The sequence below is a fragment of the Suncus etruscus genome, chromosome 3 (genome assembly GCF_024139225.1).
Source record: "Suncus etruscus isolate mSunEtr1 chromosome 3, mSunEtr1.pri.cur, whole genome shotgun sequence".
Lineage (NCBI taxonomy): Eukaryota > Metazoa > Chordata > Mammalia > Eulipotyphla > Soricidae > Suncus > Suncus etruscus.
The window spans coordinates 65,863,962-65,883,931 of NC_064850.1; the positions used below are offsets into that span (position 1 = coordinate 65,863,962).

The 19,970-nt window shown below is 41.3% G+C and overlaps 1 protein-coding gene and 1 non-coding gene across 2 annotated transcripts; both read left to right on the forward strand.

Moving 5' to 3' along the window:
- The first annotated feature begins 450 nt into the window (after positions 1-450).
- Positions 451-1,006, forward strand: LOC126004221 (60S ribosomal protein L21-like). Its single transcript, XM_049770689.1, has one exon. It carries the CDS (start codon positions 493-495, stop codon positions 973-975), a length of 483 nt encoding a protein of 160 aa, XP_049626646.1. The 5' UTR covers positions 451-492; the 3' UTR covers positions 976-1,006.
- Positions 1,007-17,569: 16,563 nt separating this feature from the next.
- On the forward strand, positions 17,570-17,676 carry LOC126005572 (U6 spliceosomal RNA). Its single transcript, XR_007494620.1, has one exon. It is a non-coding gene; the product is annotated as a U6 spliceosomal RNA (small nuclear RNA).
- Positions 17,677-19,970: the final 2,294 nt, after the last annotated feature.

Consider the following 19,970-nt stretch of genomic DNA (forward strand, 5'->3'; position numbering starts at 1 on the left):
CTGAGCACCGCCGGGTGTGGCCCAAAAACCAAAAAAAAAAAAAAAAAAAAAAAAAACTAATGTAAGACTAACCCACCTTACATCTTTCAGGATAATCTGAAAACTAAGCCTACATAAGAAATTAAAGCTGAGGGCCTGGAGAAGCGGATCCAGGACCTAAGGTGGTTGGTTCGAATCCTGGTGTCCCATATGGTCTCCCGTGCCTGCCAGGTGCTATTTCTGAGCAGACAGCCAGGAGTAACCCCTGAGCACCGCCGGGTGTGGCCCCAAAACAAAAAAACACAACAACAACAACAACAAAAATTAAAGCTGAAAGTTTAAAAGCTGGAGGAATTCAAACGCAACAGAAATGGATGATATTAAAGTTTAAGAGAAGAAATGAGAATTATAAAACAAAACAAAATGACAAAACAAGAAACTAAAAAACGCTTTTTTTTTTTCCGGCCGGGACCGCCATCTTCCAGGTAGCGTTTTTTCCAGTAAATCACAGTCATGACCAACACAAAGGGAAAGAGGAGGGGCACCCGCTACATGTTTTCTAGACCCTTTAGAAAACATGGAGTTGTTCCTTTGGCTACGTACATGCGGATTTATAAGAAAGGTGATATTGTAGATATAAAGGGAATGGGCACTGTTCAAAAAGGAATGCCCCACAAATGTTACCATGGAAAAATTGGAAGAGTCTACAATGTTACCCAGCATGCTGTTGGCATTGTTGTAAATAAACAAGTCAAAGGCAAGATTCTTGCCAAGAGAATTAATGTTCGTATTGAGCATAGTAAGCACTCTAAAAGTCGAGACAGCTTCCTGAAGCGGGTGAAGGAAAATGATCAGAAAAAGAAAGAAGCCAAAGAGAAAGGAACTTGGGTTCAATTGAAGCGCCAGCCTGCTCCACCCAGAGAAGCACACTTTGTGAGAACCAATGGAAAGGAGCCTGAGCTGCTGGAACCCATTCCTTATGAATTCATGGCATGAGAGGCATTTTTTTTTAAAAAAAAATAAAAGATCTCTGAACTATCAAAAAAAGAAAGAAAGAAAGAAAGAAAAAGAAAGAAAGAAGAAAGAAAGAAAGAAGAAAGAAAGAAAGAAGAAAGAAAGGAAGAAAGAAAGAAAGAAAGAAAGAAAGAAAGAAAGAAAGAAAGAAAGAAAGAAAGAAAGAAAGAAAGAAAGAAAGAAAGAAAGAAAGAAAGAAAGAAAGAAAGAAAGAAAGAAAGAAACAAACTAAAAAACTAGAAAATGGCAAATAAATATTTTTTTAGTAATCAATATAAATGTTAGTGGTCTGTATTCAACAATTCAAAGGCATAGAAGGCCAGAGAGACAGTATGGCAGCAAGGACACGTAACTTGCATATAGCCAACCCAGGTTCAATCAGCAGTATCCTATATGGTCCCCCAATTCTGCCAGGAATTCCTCAGCATTCAGTGAGAAGTAGCCCCTGAGCATAACTGAGTATGACCCAAAAACAATACAAGAGTTGGAGAATGAATCCAATGCAAAATCTATCTTTATTTTTTTTTCCTACAGAAAATAAATACAACTTAACTTTTAACACAAATATGGGTCCGATGTAAAATGTTTGAAAACAATGTTCCAAGAAAATAGTAATAGCTATATTTATATCAGCTAAAACAGATTTATGCTGAAAAAAGTAATAAGATCTGGCTGGAGAGATAGCATGGAGGTAGGGCATTTGCCTTGCAAGCAGGACGGTGGTTCAAATCCTAGCATCCCATATGGTCTCCCGAGTCTGCCAGGATTGATTTCTGAGTGTAGAACCAGGAGGAACCCCTGAGTGCTGGCAGGTGTGACCCAAAATTAAAAAAATTAAAAAAGTAATAAGATCTAGGGATGTACATGATATTATGACTAAGTGCTTAATATAACAGGAAAATATCACTCATTGACATGTATGCAAGAAATGAAGGAATATCAAAATACAGTAAACAATAATTTAATAGGATGTAAATGTGATCACTGATCACTAAAAAATAACAGTAGGATATTTTACCATTACTTATGACTCTGGACAAACTGACTAAATAGAGAATAAATAATAAAATAATAGCCTTACATGACGAACTAACAGATAGATTTAATAGACATCTACAGAATATTTCACCCCAAAAAGCTGAATTTGCATTTTTCAAATGCTCACAAAAATTTTTTAAGGATTGACCATATGCTGGGACACAGAATAAATAGCAATAAACTTATGACTATTAAAATCATAGCAAATACTGTAAAATTTAATTCCACACAAAAAGAAAATTTGGAACATGTCAAATGTGAGGATTGAATAATATGATTTCCATCAACCACTGAATCAAGGAGAAAATTAAAGTCTATCAGGAAGGTCAGGAAGATGACTCAAAGTCTGATCCCTGGCACAACATGGTCCTGTCAGTGCAATGATCCATGGATCACAGTGCATGCTTTGCATGTAGGACATTCAAGCTTGAGCCTTAGTACCACACTGGTCCACTAAGCAAAGCCAGGAGTGATCCATTATATATATTATATTATATATATTATATTTATATAATTATATACATAATTGATAAACATTTAGCTAGTCTAATAAAGCAAGAGCTAGTACTCTAAAAGATAAAATCAGAATTGAAAGAAGAAATAATATAACTGATACATAAAAATACAAAAACTTGGGGCTGAAGAAATAGCATGGTGGTAAGGTGTTTGCCTTGCATGAAGAAGGATGATGGTTCAAATTCTGGCATCCCATATGGTCCCCCAAGCCTGCCAGGAGCGATTTTTGAGCATAGAGCCAAGAGTAACACCTTAGCGCTGCCAGGTGTGACCCAAAAACAAAACAAAACAAAAACTTACAAAAAGGTACAATGAACTATATGCCCTAAAGTTTTATAACATAAAGGAAATGATGAACTCTTTAGATCAATGCAATCTAGGTTCAACTAGAAGAAATAGAAAGCTTAGTGAACAAAGCACAAGCCCAGAAATTAAAATAATAATAAAAAATACTCAAAACCAAAAGACTTTGATAAGATGGATTTACCAGTGAATTTATTTTGCTTTGTTTTGTTTTGGGGCCACACCAGCAGTGTTCAGGATTTACTTCTGGCTCTAGACTCAGAGATCACTTCTGGTGGAGATCAGGGGTGCTAGAGATTGAACCCAGGTCAGCTGCATGCAAGGCAAATGCCTTATAGCTGAACTATCTCTAAGGCACTTACCGCTGGCTTTTAAAAACCTTGAACTTTTTTTTGAACTCTTCCCAAAAATTGAGGTAATACTTCTAACTATATCTTATGAGATTAATAATACCTTTACACTAAAAAAAACAGATAAGGTTCTCTCTCTCTCTCTCTCTCTCTCTCTCTCTCTCTCTCTTTCTCTCTCTCTCTCTCTCTCACACACACACACACACACACACACAGCTACAGACCAATATCTATAGTTAACATAGATACAAATTTTTGCTAATTTATCTGTTATTTTGGGCCACTTCTAGTGGTGTGCAGGAACCACTTCCAGCAGAGCTCAGGAACTGTGTAGCAATGGGAGCTGAGCCTAGGTCTTACTTGGTATACAGGCTCTAGCAGTTTGAGCTATCTCCCCAGGACAGATTTTTTTGTTTGTTTGTTTTGGTTTATTTTGGGGTCACACCCACCCGGCAGCACTCAGGGATTACTCCTGGCTCTATATTCAGAAATCGCTCCTGGCAGGCTCAGGGAACCATAGAGGATGCCGAAATTTGAACCACCGTTCTTCTGCATGCAAGGTAAATACCTACCTCTATGCTATCCCTCCGGCCCCACCTAGGACAGATTTTTTTTAGATCTTAACAAAATACTAGTAAACTGAATTCAACAATGTACCCAATAGCTCATAAATCATTATAAGAAATGCAAACATAGTGAAATATATAATATAATCCTTTATATCAATAAAAGGAAAGACAAAAATCATAGGATCAATAAACACCAAGAAAGCCTTGGATGAGATTCAGTATCCATTGATAATCTTTAAAATCTCAGTCAAGTATAGGAAAGAAGCCTCAGTGACAATATCCTGCTGACAGAATGTCTTGCAGATGTGAGACCACAATGTACCCCTTACCCCACCCCCCTGCTTACTGAGAACAATCTCAGCAGGACTGTTGGGGATTCCTGACTCCACACAATGGGGATCTTGAACACCCAAGTGAATGATCTGTAACAAACACCAGAACCAAGGGTGTGATCATGGCTAGCTCTGTAACCATGCCTGCTCAAGCACCATAATGCAAGCATCGTAGAATGTGCTCTACCTGAGGAACGCCAATGACACAGGCTAATTTGCAGACCCCATTACTGCTAGTTCACAAATTACAACTTCTGGGGCCCGAGCAATAGCACAGAAGTAGGGCATTTGACTTGCAAATGGCCAACCCAGGATGAACCTGGGTTTGATCCACAGCATCCTTTATGTTCCTCCAAGCCTGCCAGGAGTGATTTCTTTCTTTCTTTCTTTTTTTAAGGGGCGGTCACACCCGGCAGCGCTCAGGGGTTACTCCTGGCTCTATGCTCAGAAATCGCCTCTGGCAGGCTCCGGGGATCATATGGAATGTCGGGATTTGAACCACTGACCTTCTGCATGCAAGGCAAACACCTTACCTCCATGCTATCTCTCCAGCCCCCCCAGGAGTGATTTCTGAATGCAGAGCCAGGAGTAACCCTTGAGTGCCACCAGGTGTAGCCCCAAAAACAAGCAAACAAAAAATGTTAACTATAGATACTGGTCTGTAGCTGTGTGTGTGTGTGTGTGTGTGTGTGTGTGTGTGTGTGTGTGTGAGAGAGAGAGAGAGAGAGAGAGAGAGAGAGAGAGAGAGAGAGAGAGAGAGAGAGAGAGAGAGAGAGAGATTTCAGTACTTAATAAAAAGTAACTGTGGTTCTGGCAGGCTGCTTGCTCTCTCACTCAATGAAGAAGAAATCTTCCCCCAATCAAGCATGTTTCACCCTTAAAAGCTTGGCCTTTATTTCCTGCAGCTACCCCTGCTCCAGATCCATTTCCCCAGGGTGGAATTACAGCATGTGGAGTCCAACAAGGGATCTCCAGCCAACAGCTGCAGGACACATCCACCGTCTCTCCGACTGGCCTCTATCAACAGATCACCTCATTAGCTGAAACAGTAATCCAGATTCTACACATCTTGGACTTAATCACAACAGATGAGTGGGGATATGTGTTTCTTTATGTGTATTTCTTTATGAGTATTTTTTTATTGGGGAACTTTATTGTTGCTCTGGACTTGTTCAAAAGAAAATAGGGGATATGTGTATTTCTTTATATGTATTTTCCTGGGGAACAGTGTTGTTATTATACCTATGTATAAGGGACTTAGAGTATGACATCTTCTGAGGGAATAGATTCTACAACCTGACACCCAATATTTTGCATATATCCAATAAAATGGGGAAATTTTATGAAAGAGAGGAGTTCCCATCTTTTAGGGATAGAAACTCCAAAATTTTTATGTTGCAGGTGGGCCTTTAACCCTGAACATTTGTCAGACTGGCTTATTAAGCTTCAGTTGCTCTGAGATTGGCTGTAAACTTTGGATCCCATCAATGGAACCTGGGGCAGGTTTCGAGCCATCTTGGTGACAAGGGAACCAGAGGCAAGCTTTGTACCACCCTGGCAATGACTTGATTCCAAGCCATGCTCAGTGATGCCCTGGCAATGATTTGCAAGTTGGGGCATTTTTTCATGATAACCTGGACAACAACATAGGGCTTGTAAGAGCCCAAGGACTTTTGTGTAATGCCTAACAACAACAGCCACCAAACAGAAGAAGATGAAGGAAAGAGAACCATCTACTTTTCCCGACACTTAGAAGGAAGACTCTCTGAAGTTAGGCAAACTATAGAGTAGTTTGAAGCCTGTAGTTAGCATGCACGACCAAATAGTCCCTGGAAAAGGCTATCCTGTTCCTCTCTAGGCTCAAAATTGTTTTTTCCTTTCATTCCCCCAGCTTTTACCATGCCTATGCAAAATAACAGCCACTTTTATAGCTCCTATTAGGGGGTTCTAGCCTTTTGCAGAGAACTTTAAAACACAATCTAGTCTGGCTTACCTCATATTTCTGCATTTCAGTAAACAGAAAACATGGGAAATAGTTGGTTTACAATTTACAACTTGTTTTTACCCAAAACAAAGATCATCCTTGGCTTCCTTGTATTTGATTATTTACAACTTGGTTTTACCCAAAACAATCATTTTTCTACTTACCATCTTGTTCTATATGTCTAAAGTCTACCTGGGTGGGACTGGCTCAAGATGGGTATTTTGTCCTCACGCCCTCGCCCAAGCGTAATCTTTTTTTTTTTTTTTTTTGGTTTTTGGGTCACCCGGCAGCGCTCAGGGGTTACTCCTGGCTCTAGGCTCAGAAATCGCACCTGGCAGGCACAGGGGACCATATGAAATGCCGGGATTCAAACCACCGTCCTTCTGCATAAAAGGCAAATACCTTACCTCCATGCTATCTCTCCAGCCCCACCTGGGCGTAATCTTAGTACTTAATAAATACTGCGGTTCTGGCGGGCAGCTCTAACCCACTAGCTCACTGGATGAGGCAGAAAAGTCCCTGACTGTTGTCCTAGGGTGGAGGTGAGGCCTTTCTCGGCTCGGCACCTTGGCAGGAAGGTCTGAAGGTTGTTGGATAACGGGGGAGAAATTCACAAATAGTCAGATAAAGTTTAAGAAGACAGCCAGCTTTATTTCACGGCCCTAACCACCATATGCATTTCTCCATATAGCTTCTAAACTAAGCTTTTCATGTAGCCTCTTTCCTGCTGCCCTCTATGATCCCTGGCTTCCTTTCTTCTTTTCCTCTTTCCCCACTGCCAGGCAACACCTATATTCCAAACCGCATACCCTCCAGCTATGGCTGAGTCTGACCATCCAGGTGATATCAACATATGGACTCGGGGTAGGAGTAACACCAGACCATGAACGTTTCACCCTTTTGAGCTTGGTCTGATTTATTTCTTGCTGTGACCTCTGCTCCCGACCTGATTCTTCAGGGTGGGATTACAGCATGTGAAGCCAATACATTACTGAGCTTCAGGAGCACTACTTTCAATGAGGTGCTGCACTAAGTGTGTAGCGCCAGGTTATTGCAACAAAAACAGCAGAAGGAGGAGGTAAAAAATAACATAATGGGGAGGCCGGAGAGATGGCCTAGTGGTAGAGCATTTGCCTTGCAAGCAGCCAACTCAAGACTAATGTTGGTTCAAATCCCGGCATCCCATCTGGTCCTCTGTGCCTGTCAGGAGTAATTTCTGAGCACAGAGCCAGGAGTAACCCCTGAGCACCACCGGGTGTGGCCCAAAAACAAAAATAAAAACAAAACACCATCATGAAGTGGAGATAGAAAGGACTTATATCAGCATAATACAGGCCACATACAAAAAACTCTCACAGGAATAGAACACCCTGCAAGGAGTCTTGCTGAGAAAATCACTGGAGGAAATAGCCATCACCTCAGGGAAACTGCAGATGAACTGTGGACAAGTCCCGAGCTCAGAAACTCTTTCCTGGGTCGTTGGGAGGGACAGGAGAAGCAGAGACTGAAAGAGAATCAGGACTGGGCAGAAAATGCCAACTAGGGTAGGAGGGTGCTAAAAAGAAAGGCCTTAAAGAACATCGGCTGTATAGCAACACTAAAACCAAAACAGACCTGGAGCTTGTACACACCAACAAGGAGGCTCCCAGTGTGAGAGGAAGCAGCCATTACAAAGCCCCCAAGTGATGCCCTCTCTGTGCCAACCCACAGGCTGAGCTAATTTTGCCTCTACCCTTTGTTTTTCCCCACAAGTTTGTGCTGAGGTACTGAGTATTTAGGTTTTACACAGAATTCAGTTTAGTACTGGATCTCACTCTCAGAGGCTTAGGACTTCTTAAACCCAATGAAGGGTGCCTCCACATCTGGAGCAGCCAATCCCCCAGAAGCCCCAGTTCAACGCAGTAGGGAGATCTCAGTCATAGCAATGCTGACAGGCTCAAAGCCTTGGCCACCCCCAAGTCCAAGATGCCATATTATCGGTTAGGCTTCTAGCTGTAGCCAGCTCAGAATCAAAGGTACCTCTCCACATAGTAGTCACAACCATCTTAAATCCCAAATCTGTCAGACACTGAGTTTAAAGGCTCCAGAAAAGTTCTACTTTGTGCCTGTTCCCATTTGTCAGAAGAGACTATGAACTGACACTACCTGTAGGCAGGATACAGCTGTCTCCAGCTGCTAGCAGCGGTTCTTAAGAAAGCAACTGGAAGCAGCCTCCCCGGAAGCCACAGCATTACTTAGATGTCCTGGAAGTGAGCCCAGTGCATCAGTCTGTGATTCCCAGCAGCCATCTCCAAACTGGTACTGACAAATGCAAAAATCCCCCCATAGTACAAAAATCAACTTCCTGAGCTGCTCTTATTGGGTACAAGTGGCCACAGTCTCCATCACTGTCAGACACTGCAAGACACGGTCAACTGTGAACCGTGGGCCAGGATCCTACTCAGCAAGACAGCAGTGCTAAAGCAAGTGTAGAACACTGGGGCCACTAATTCCCTTTTGTCATCCAGGTGCACACAAATAAAGACACAGGCACTAATCTTGTCCTATAAGCACTTAAGAAATACTAATACGACATTCATGGATGCCAGAAACCAGTCATTTCATTGTCATCAGTCTGATACTGTGAAAAGGATACTGGACCACTGACCAGTTAACCTGAACTGTGAGCTCAGAGTCCATAAAATTCCAGAAATAATGAAAAGAAAGAGAGCGAGAGAAAAAGAAAAAAAGGAAGGGGAAGAAAAAGAGAAGAAAGGAAGAAAGAAAGAAAGAAAGAAAGAAAGAAAGAAAGAAAGAAAGAAAGAAAGAAAGAAAGAAAGAAAGAAAGAAAGAAAGAAAGAAAGAAAGAAAGAAAGAAAGAAAGAAAGAAAGAAAGAAAGAAAGAAAGAAAGAAAGAAAGAGAGAGAGAAAGAGAAAGAGAGAAAGAAAGAGAAAAAGAAAGAAAGAAAGAAAGAAAGAAAGAAAGAAAGAAAGAAAGAAAGAAAGAAAGAAAGAAAGAAAGAAAGAAAGAAAGAAAGAAAGAAAGAAAGAAAGAAAGAAAGAAAGAAAGAAAGAAAGAAAGAAAGAAAGAAAGAAAGAAAGAAAGAAAGAAAGAAAGAAAAAGAATGAAGAAATTTATTTGCATCAATGATAAGGGGCAATAGCCCAGGAAAATCCTCAAGTGCATGTGATCTTTGGATACCACCTGAGGATGTCTTCAGAGTCACAATCCTCTTGATGTTCCTGGAACTGAGGGACTCACTGGAAAAGAAATTCAACAAACTTGAAATATGATTGATGGAAAAATTTAAAGAGAAATGAAGAAACTAAAGGACACAGTACCTGGACTCAGCAACAGAATAAAAGGAGCTGAAAATGTAATCAGTGACCTCGAAAAAAAGGCACATGACATCAATAAATGAGATGACCATTTCTTTGAAATAAAAACACACTTCATTCATTTTTTTTTTTTTTGGTTTTTGGGTCACACCCGGCAGCACTCAGGGGTTCCTCCTGGCTCCAGGCTCAGAAATCGCTCCTGGCAGGTTCGGGGGATCATATGGGATGCCGGGATTTGAACCAATGACCTTCTGCATGAAAGGCAAATGCCTTACCTCCATGCTATCTCTCCAGCCCTAAAACACACTTTATTCTAAGGTACTGAAAGTTTCAACATATTTTTAAAGTTTTGGGGTCACACTTAGTGATGTTCAGGGGTTACTCCTGGCTCTTTACTCAGAAATTAATTCTAGGAGTGCTCAGGAGATGATATGGGATTTTAGGGATTAAACCTGGGTCAGGTACATGCAAGGCAAATGTCCTATCCACTGTACTATCACTCCAAACTTAGTTTCAACATTTATTTATTTATTTATTTATTTATTTATTTATTTATTTATTTATTTATTTATTTTGGACCACACCTGGTGACGTTCAGGGGTTACTCCTGGCTATGTGCTCAGAAATCATTCCTGGCTTGGGGGACCATATGGGACATGGGGGATCAAACTGCGGTCTATCTTGGGTCAGCCACATGCAAGGCAAATGCCCTACCATTATGCTATCACTCCAGCCCCAAGCTTCAACATTTCTAAACAGTCTGACATATTACTAAATAGCCGTTAGGTCAAAGAGGACAGAAATCAAAGAAGAGAGAGAAGTTGCCATCTTGCTGAACTTTACAGGCCAAGTTTCCAGGTTTAAGCCACTGGAGCCCCTCAAGAGGCAGGCCCAGTCTTTGCCCTATTGGAGGACCTAAGGTTCCTCCCAACAACATCCATTTCCACTCAAATTTAAATGGCCCAGTCCCACCCCCAAATGATCTCTGAGAGAACACTGCTGAATAAAACTTAGATGCCATGGTGCTTAGTCATTCTAGTGAAACACCCGTGGCAGTGCCCTGCTGAGTGCACAATAGCACAGCACCTTCAAAGTTCAGTACTGATTGTCCAGTAGAAACACAGAAAATTAGATGGGAAAACTGTAGAAGCCCAATAAGTTCAAATAGCAAAGACAAGAACACAAAAGCACCTAATAGCTCAGCAAATACTTGGATAATAATTTCAGTAATATTATTATGAAATATATATTGTAACAAAAAATATAAAGTTAATGTCTTTGTGCTTGCTAAGAAGGCAGGCCTGGGGAGTGGGGTAGGTAAATTAGAAATTTGGTGGAAAGTTACAAAGGTGATGGAATTAGTGTTGGCATATTGGATACCTGAAATGACTGTATTATGAACAATTTTGTAAATCATGGAGTTTAACTCAAGTTTCAAACAGGAGGAAAAAAATAAATCAAAGGAGAAATATAAGGGGCAGGAGAGATAGCACAGCGGTGTTTGCCTTGCAAGCAGCAGATCCAGGACCTAAGGTAGTTGGTTCGAATCCCGGTGTCCCATATGGTCCCCTGTGCCTGCCAGGAGCTATTTCTGAGCAGAGAGCCAGGAGTAACCCCTGAGCAACGCCGGTGTGGCCCAAAAAAAAAAAAAAAAGAGAGAGAGAGAGAAATATAAAGATTATTTGAAATATGTTAGAATGAAGACTGAAACTATCAGGATCTATTAGACACACAAAAGGCAGTATTGTTCATGGCATTACAAGCTTGCATCAGGAAGCTAGAAAAGATCAAATAAACAGCCTCACCTCACAGCTTGGGCAACTAGAAAAACAACAAATGAATCCCAAAGTAAGTAGAAGGAAAAAAAAAGAGCAGAAATGAATTATAGAGAACTCAAGAAAGCAACACAAAGGGTACTGGAACAAAGAGCTGATTTTTCAAAATAATAAACAACATTGATAAACCCTTATTTAATTCATAAGAAAAAAGATAGAGAAAATCAAATAACTTGGATCAGAAATGAAAGGGAAGAAATTACAATACAGGGGCCAGAGAGATAGCATAGAGGTAGGGCATTTGCCTTGCATGCAGAAGGTCGGTGGTTAGAATCCCAGCATCCCACATGGTCCCCCGAGCCTGCCAGGAGTGATTTCTGAGCAGAGAGCCAGGAGTAACCCCTGAGCACTGCCGAGTGTGACCCCAAAACCAAAAAAAAAAAAATAAAAATTACAATAATCAGAAAAAAAGATTTCATGTTCATAAACTGGAAGAATTAACATTATCAAAATGACCACCCTACCCCCAAACCATTATATTGATTTATGTAATTCCAATAAAATTACTGCCAATACTCTTTAAGGACTTAGAACGGTCCTACTAAGATTTGTATGAAAAGAGTTTCATGAGTAGCCAAAGCTAAGAGAAAAAAAGGGGGAGATATTGCATTGTCTTTAATTTGTGCTATAAAGCTATAATAATCAAAACTATGTTGAACTGGAATAAAGAAAGAATCTCAGAGAAATAGAAAAAAATTGAGATTCCCAAAGATAAAATCTCAGATATAGGGCCCGGAGAGATAGCACAGCGGTATTTGCCTTGCAAGCAGCCGATCCAGGACCAAAGGTGGTTGGTTCGAATCCCGGTGTCCCATATAGTCCCCCGTGCCTGCCAGGAGCTATTTCTGAGCAGATAGCCAGGAGTAATCCCTGAGCACCGCCGGGTGTGACCCAAAAACAAAAAAAAAAAAACAAAAAAAAAATCTCAGATATAGGGACAGGTTATTTATAACAAAAGAGTTGGACGTTTTATGAAGTGGAAAAAGGAAAGTCTCCACCAAATAGTGAGGGAAACCCTCATTTCTCAAAATATGGAACTGAATTTAGTGACTAGCTACATAAAAAAGAAGAAAAGAAAGAAAGAAAAAAGGAAGGAAGGAAGGAAGGAAGGAAGGAAGGAAGGAAGGAAGGAAGGAAGGAAGGAAGGAGGAAGGAAGGAAGGAAGGAAGGAAGGAAGGAAGGAAGGAAGGAGGAAGGAAGGAAGGAAGGAAGGAAGGAAGGAAGGAAGGAAGGAAGGAAGGAAGGAAGGAAGGAAGGAAGGAAGGAAGGAAGGAAGGAAGGAAGGAAGGAAGGAAGGAAGGAAGGAAGGAAGGAAGGAAACCAGGGACTGGGGATCTAGTACAATGGGTAGTGTTGACCTTGCACACAGTTGACCAGGGTTCTGTCCCCAGCTTCATATGGTTCTTGAAGCTTGCTAAAAATGATCCCTGAGCTTAAAGCCAGGAGTAAGCCCTGAGCACTACCAGGTGCAGGAACACCCCATCCCCAACCTTCACCACCAATCTATGGCTTTCTGCAGAGACAAGCAATCAAACCAAATCTCCAGATACTCTGACATATGGGCTGACATTACCAGGACATTTTTGGAGTGAGTGTTGGCATTATACCCCACCCCACCTTCTGGTACTTTCAAAAGGCTTGAAAGCTGAAAACACACCCCACAAAAGCCACACTATTGGCAATAGTGCTTGGAATTCCTGGACAACATCAATTTTTTAATACCGTCATCCCCATAAGAACACACCAATTTAAATACCAATATGTATCTGAAGGCATATAATGTTCCAAAACAAAAGAAGTAACAGAATGTTCAACTAGCAACAAGAGCTTACTAAACTTCTGACAATATCTTTTCTTTTGTTTGTTTTTTGTTTTTTGGGTTAGACCCAGCAGCGCTCAGGGGTTACTCCTGGCTCTATGCTCAGAAATCACTCCTTGCAGGCTCGGGGGACCATATGGGATGCCGGGATTCGAACCACCAACCTTCTGCATGCAAGGCCAATGCCTTACCTCCATGCTATCTCTCCGGCCCCTGACTATGTCTTAATAGCCTCATTGACAGATACAATAATTTTCAAAATTTTTCTTGTTGCTATACTTGTTTTTTCTTCTTTCCCTATATTTCTTTTCTTTTCTGGTTTAATAATTTCCTTGAAACAAATATATTATGATAACTATTTCAACTATGTGATACATGGTCTTGAAGTAAAGTATATTTAAATAATAAAATATGCAAAGATTTAAAAAGAAAAGAAAATATGAAAATCTTCAGTTCCCATAAACTGGGATGAAAGAATGAAGGACATTATGTTAAACAACATAAGTCAGAAAGACAAGGACAAATATTTGATATCATTTATCTATTTTATATAGAGAAACAAAATAAGGGAGTAGGCAGTATCAAATGATGATAAAACTTTGACCTTGTGTTACAAAATCCAGATTACCTAGCAATGGGAGCGATGGCCAAGGGAATAAACAGGTGGAGCAGAAGTGACATGCCATGTGATGAAGAGTGTGGGCACTGTGTTTGTCGTGAGGGCAGTAATTGTGTTCATGTAAACCATAACCAGTAACTCTATTGTAACAATGTTACCTGAATTATGATAATGATTGCAAGGAGCTGGAGAGAAAGTACAACCAGAAGTGCATTTGTATATTTATAAAATGCACAATACCAGGCACCATATGTCCCCTGAACCCACCAGGAGTGATTCCTGAGCACAGAGCCAGGAGCAATCCCTGAGCACAGCTAGATGTGGTCCAAAACAAAACAAAAAATAATTTAAAAAGTATGTTTGGTTTTTGGGCCACATCTGGTGTCACTCAGGAGTTACTCTTGGTTTTGCACACAGAAATTACTCCTGGCAGGCTCAGGGGACTCTATGAGAAGCTGCGGATCGAACCCAGATTGGTCACATGTAAGGCAAATGCCTTATCTGCTAGCTATCACTCCAGCCCTTCTAAATAATTGGGGGGTGGGGGGCACATACCTGGCAGTGTCAGGGTTACTCTTCACTCTTCGCTCAGAAATTGCTCCTGGCAGGCTTGGGGAATTATATGGGATGCCAGGGATCAAATCTAGGTTCGTCATGGGTCAGCCACATGCAAGGTACATGTTCTACGGTTGTGCTACCACGCTGTGCTACCACTCTAGTCCTCTAAATAATTTATTTTTTAAATTATCTTTATTTAAGCACCATGATTGCAAACATGTTTGTAGTTGGATTTTAGTTATAAAAAAGAACAAACCTCCCCCTTCACCAGTGCAACACTCCCACCACTAATGCCTTTCAACTCCCTCCTCCCAAATCCCTTGTTATTTATTTTTTTTTTTTTTTGTGGTTTTTGGGTCACACCCGGCAGTGCTCAGGGGTTACTCCTGGCTCCATGCTCAGAAATTGCTCCTGGCAGGCACGGGGGACCATATGGGACGCTGGGATTCGAACCGATGACCTCTTGCATGAAAGGCAAACGCCTTACCTCCATGCTATCTCTCCAGCCCCCCTTGTTATTTTTTTTAAGAGACCATGGTGCATTCCCATCCTGGGAGTTTCCTGAATCTCATCCTTATGTGATCATTCTCAGCTCTCTCCTAAATCTCAGCCTTAGGTGTGTACTCCCTGTTCTCTCCCCTCTGGAGAAGCTTCCAATCTATCTTGAATGAATAGCACTCTCTTCCTTCTCTCCAATCTCATATTTCCTTAAATAATACCATTTACTTCCAAATAAATGCCCTCTACTATAAACCCATTGCTGATATGCTTAATGAGCAAAAACTGAGAGCTTTCTCTTTAAAATCAGGAACAAGGGGGCCCGGAGAGATAGCACAGCGGTGTTTGCCTTGCAAACAGCCGACCCAGGACCAAAGGTGGTTGGTTCGAATCCCCAGTGTCCCATATGGTCCCCCGTGCCTGCCAGGAGCTATTTCTGAGCAGACAGCCAGGAGTCACCCCTGAGCAATGCCGGGTGTGACCCAAAAACCAAAAAAAAAAAAAAAAAAAAAAAATCAGGAACAAGGAAGTAGATACTCTGGTGAAGGATGTGTTGTTGGAAAATTCTATGCATGAACCCCTTTCATTAACAGTATTGTAAACCACAGAGTTTAAATAAATTCAAGGTCAGGAGCAAAAGAAGACTTGATCATCACAATTTCTATTAAATTTAGAGTTCTTAGCCAGAGTAACTAGATAACTAGATGTAACAAGATGGAGTCAGAAAAATAAGTGAAGTATTGTTATTTGCAGAAGATAAGAAAATATATGTAGAAAACCCCAAAGATGCTATTAGAAAGCTATTAAAACAATAAGTAGAGCAAAGTGACTGGTTGCAAAATCAACATAAAAGAATCAATTGCACTCATATGTGCAAATAAAAATATGAGAAAAAGAAATTAGAAAGCAATCCTGTTTATAATAATTGCATCCAAAAGAATTAAATACCCGGGAATATATTTAACAAAGGAGGTGAAAGACCTATATAATGAAAACTATTAGACACTGTTCAAAGATAAGGAATAAGATACTAAGAGATATAAAATATTCCATGTACACAGATGAAAAGAATATAGTCGAAACGTTAATTTACAGGGCCAGAGAGATAGCATGGAGGTAAGGCATTTGCCTTGCATGCAGAAGGACGGTGGTTTGAATCCCGGCATCCCATATGGTCTCCAGAGCCTGCCAGGAGCAATTTCTGAGCATAGAGCCAGGAGTAACCCCTGAGCACTGCCGGGTGTGACCCAAAAGCCAAAAAAAAAAAAAAAAAAGTTAATTTACTAAAACTAATATACAGTTAAAGCAATGCCAACCAAATCACTAACTATATGTATATAAATGTATAATTTTTCAGACATGGGACACCCCAGTATTGCTTGAGGGGTGAGGGACCACTGCCATGATACTTGGCCCAGTGGTATGATGCTGACAGATCAGTGCTTAAGGTCTATGTGAGGGGCCCCTGAGCCCCCTTAGCAGGATTGGGCAGCCAAATTGTAATATCTGCTGGATTTCAGACATTGTCACATGGTGCTAGGGATAAAATTTAGGGCTTCAGGAAGAAAAGAGTTCAACAAGGTAGGCATAGGCCTGACCCCAGTTTGATACTCAGCACTGCATATGGTCCTTGAGTACCACCAGGGGACTCGTGAGCCCAGAGCCCAGAGTAGCATCTGAGTACTTCTGGGTGTGGCCCCAACCCCCCCCCCTCTCTTTCACACACACACACACACACACAAATGTACTTGAGATCTCACTTGTGTCAAGATCCTCACCCCTTTTAACCATGTTCTTGTTTTTAAAGAATAGAACAACATATCTGGTGGGGGCATATTTGGCAGCATTCAGAGCTTACTCCTGGATCTGCACTCAGGCAAAACTTTTGATGGGACTTGAAGGATCATAGGGGATCAAACCCAGGCTCACTTGTGCAAGGTAATTGCCTTAACTCACTGTGCTATCTCTCCAGCACCCCAAATTTTATTTTAAAAAACTACCAAATGCCAAGGATTTTGTGAAATTATAAAATAAACTCAAAAAGCTATGGCAACTATAAAGCAGAAAAAGAAAAATGGAGTCATCACCTTACCTGACTTCAACTTTTATTCATATACTTATTCATATTCCTCTTAGTGCCTGAGGTACAGTTCAGTGGCAGAAACACCTGCCTTGTAAGCATGAAGCTTGAGTCTCAAGCTTTTGACAAAACCTGGCAGCTTTGCTATTTGGGACTCAGCATCAAACAGATCACACCAAGCACACACCTTTCACTACCGCCAATGACGACAACTAGTAAGGCCAGATGTGTGATCCCCAGTAAGCACTGTGTGAGCATCACAAATAAACTATGCAACTCCCAATCTGCAGCAAGCTGCCTGACTGATGGTGTGAACACTGCATTGGATCCACAACACCACTATTATGTGCATGTAATACAACCCCTCCCTGTCATCAGAGCAATAAAAGAACGTAAAAGAGAAAAAAATAAGGGCCAGAGAGATAGCACAATGGGGTAAGACCTTGCAAGCAGCTGATAGGCTCTGGAGACCATATGGGAAACAGGGAATCAGACCACCATCTGTCCTGGGTTGGCTGCATGCAAGGCAAACGCCTTAGTACTGTGCTATCTCTCTGGCCTAAAAGATAGCTTTTATGGGCCAGAGCAATAGTAGAGTGAGAAGAACTCTTGCCTTGCGTGCAGCCAACCCAGGTTTGATACCCAGTACCACATATGGTCCCTGAGCCACCAGAAGTGATCCTTGTGTGTAAAGCCAGGAGTAAACCCAGAGCATTGCTGAGTATGCCCCCCCAAAGAGATTAAAATATAGTTTTAAGTGCTCACTTCGGCAGCACATATACTAAAATTGGAATGATACAGAGAAGATTAGCATGGCCCCTGCGCAAGGATGACAGGCAAATTCATGAAGCGTTCCATATTTTTATTCTTTTTTTTGTTTGTTTGTTTGTTTTGTTTTGTTTTTTGTTTTTTGGGCCACACCCGGCAGTGCTCAGGGGTTACTCCTGGCTGTCAGAAATAGCTCCTGGCTGGCACAGGGGACCATATGGGACACCAGGATTCGAACCAACCACCTTTGGTCCTGGATTGGCTGCTTGCAAGGCAAACGCCGCTGTGCTATTTCTCCGGGCCCACGTTCCATATTTTTAAAAAATATATATAGTTTTCATAAAAAAAAATAGAATATGGGGCCGGAGAGATAGCATGGAGGTAAAGCGTTTGCCTTACATGCAGGAGGATGGTGGTTCAAATCCCGGCATCCCATATGGTCCCCCGAGCCTGTCAGGAGAGATTTCTGAGTGTAGAGCCAGGAGTAACCCCTGAGCGCTGCCGGGTGTGACCCAAAAATCAAAAAAAAAAAAAAAAAAAAGAATGAAAGAATGATGTCATGTAAAATTGTATTAACTAATTATGAAACCACCAGAGGCCAGAGAGATAGCTCAATGGCCTGGGCGCAAGGCTCTGCACATGGAGGACAGGGGTCAGTACTGCATGGCTCCCTGAGCACTACCAAGAACAACCCCCAGACACGGAACCAGGGATAGCCCTTGAGAACTGTCAAACACAAAACAACTAAAAAAGAAACTATAGAACCATAAACACAGATAGAAACCATAAACATATCAGGCTTTAAATTTAATATTGAATATATTGAATATATTTAAATAGATTTAAATTTAATATTGAATATAATCACAGATAAGTTATTTGAATATAATTATTATAGAATTATTATTTTTGAAACACTACATTTATTAGCTTTAGAAAAGAATGTTGGAACCAGAGAGATACTACAGTAAGTAAGGCACTTTTCTTGCAAGTAGCTGATCTGGGTTCAATCCTTGGCACCATATATGTCCCCCAAATCCCAACAGAAATAATCCCTGAGTACTGCCAGGTGTGGCCCTTTACATGATAATAATAATAATGATGATAAATTAATATTGTTAGGTTAGGAACCCAACAGATAGTATAAGAGGCTTAGAATGTTTGCTTTACATGTGGCTGACCCATGTTCAATCCCCAGCATACCATATGATCCTTGTGTTTTTCCAGGAACAATCCCTAGGCACAGGGCACTATGCAACCTCAGAGTTTTGGCTTTACAGATGGTAAATAGTAAAATTCAAGCACAGGTACAGTCTTTTATTTTATTTTATTTTATTTTATTTTATTTTATTTTTTGGTTTTTGGGCCACACCCGGCATTGCTCAGGGGTTACTCCTGGCTGTCTGCTCAGAAATAGCTCCTGGCAGGCACGGGGGACCATATGGGACACCGGGATTCCAACCAACCACCTTTGGTCCTGGATCGGCTGCTTGCAAGGCAAATGCCTCTGTGCTATCTCTCCGGGCCCAGGTACAGTCTTCTAAAGAAGTCATTAATCCTGGCCCGGAGTGGTAGCACAGTGGTAGGGCATTTGCCTTGCAAGTGGCTGGCCCAGGATGGATACAGGTTCAATCCCCAGCATCCCATATGCTCCCCCAAGCCAGGAACAATTTCTGAGTGCAGAGCCAGGAGTAACCCCTGTGCACCACCACGTGTGGCCCCCAAACCAAAAAAAAAAGTCATTAATCCTAATCCAGCTCATTCCTCAAATGCATGCTCTCCCTTGAACATGTATTTCCCGCGTCTGTTTCTTTGCCTATTTGTTCTCTGGAGAGCCTGTGTTCTCCTTGAATATAAAAAACTTCTTTCTCCTCACATCTTTTTTTTTTTTTTAAGATTTTTGGGCCATACCCAACAATGTTCAGGGATCACTTCTGGTGCTGTGCTCAGGAGTTAACTCCTGGCAAGCTCAGCAGACCATATGGAATGCCAGGAATCAACCCAGATCAGCCACATGCAAAGCAAGAGCCACTGTACTGTAAATGTACTATTGCTCTTTATAAATGTGAGGAGAGGAAGAAGAGGAGGAAGAGGTGGAGGAGGAGGAGGAAGTCACTAATCCTTAAGTGGCCTATAAAATAAGGCTGCAGCAAGACACTATGAAGACAGGCTATATTTTTGTATATCTCTAAGCTTTTTCTTTCTTCCTTTCTTCCTTTTCTCCAGATACCTATTCAGCCCCAGCCCTTTCTCCACGTCTGTCTTCTATTTGTAGTCAACTCTGAGAAATCTAGCTGCCACAGCCTTTCAGTAACCCACTTCCATTTCTTTAATACTAGGCCATGTCTGCACTATGCCTTGGCTTTCCTTTCCTGCAGCCTGGCAACTGT

Bases quoted from the DNA above. Each gene is read 5' to 3' on its own strand.
- LOC126004221 (XM_049770689.1), top strand. From the start codon at position 493: ATGACCAACACAAAGGGAAAGAGGAGGGGCACCCGCTACATGTTTTCT.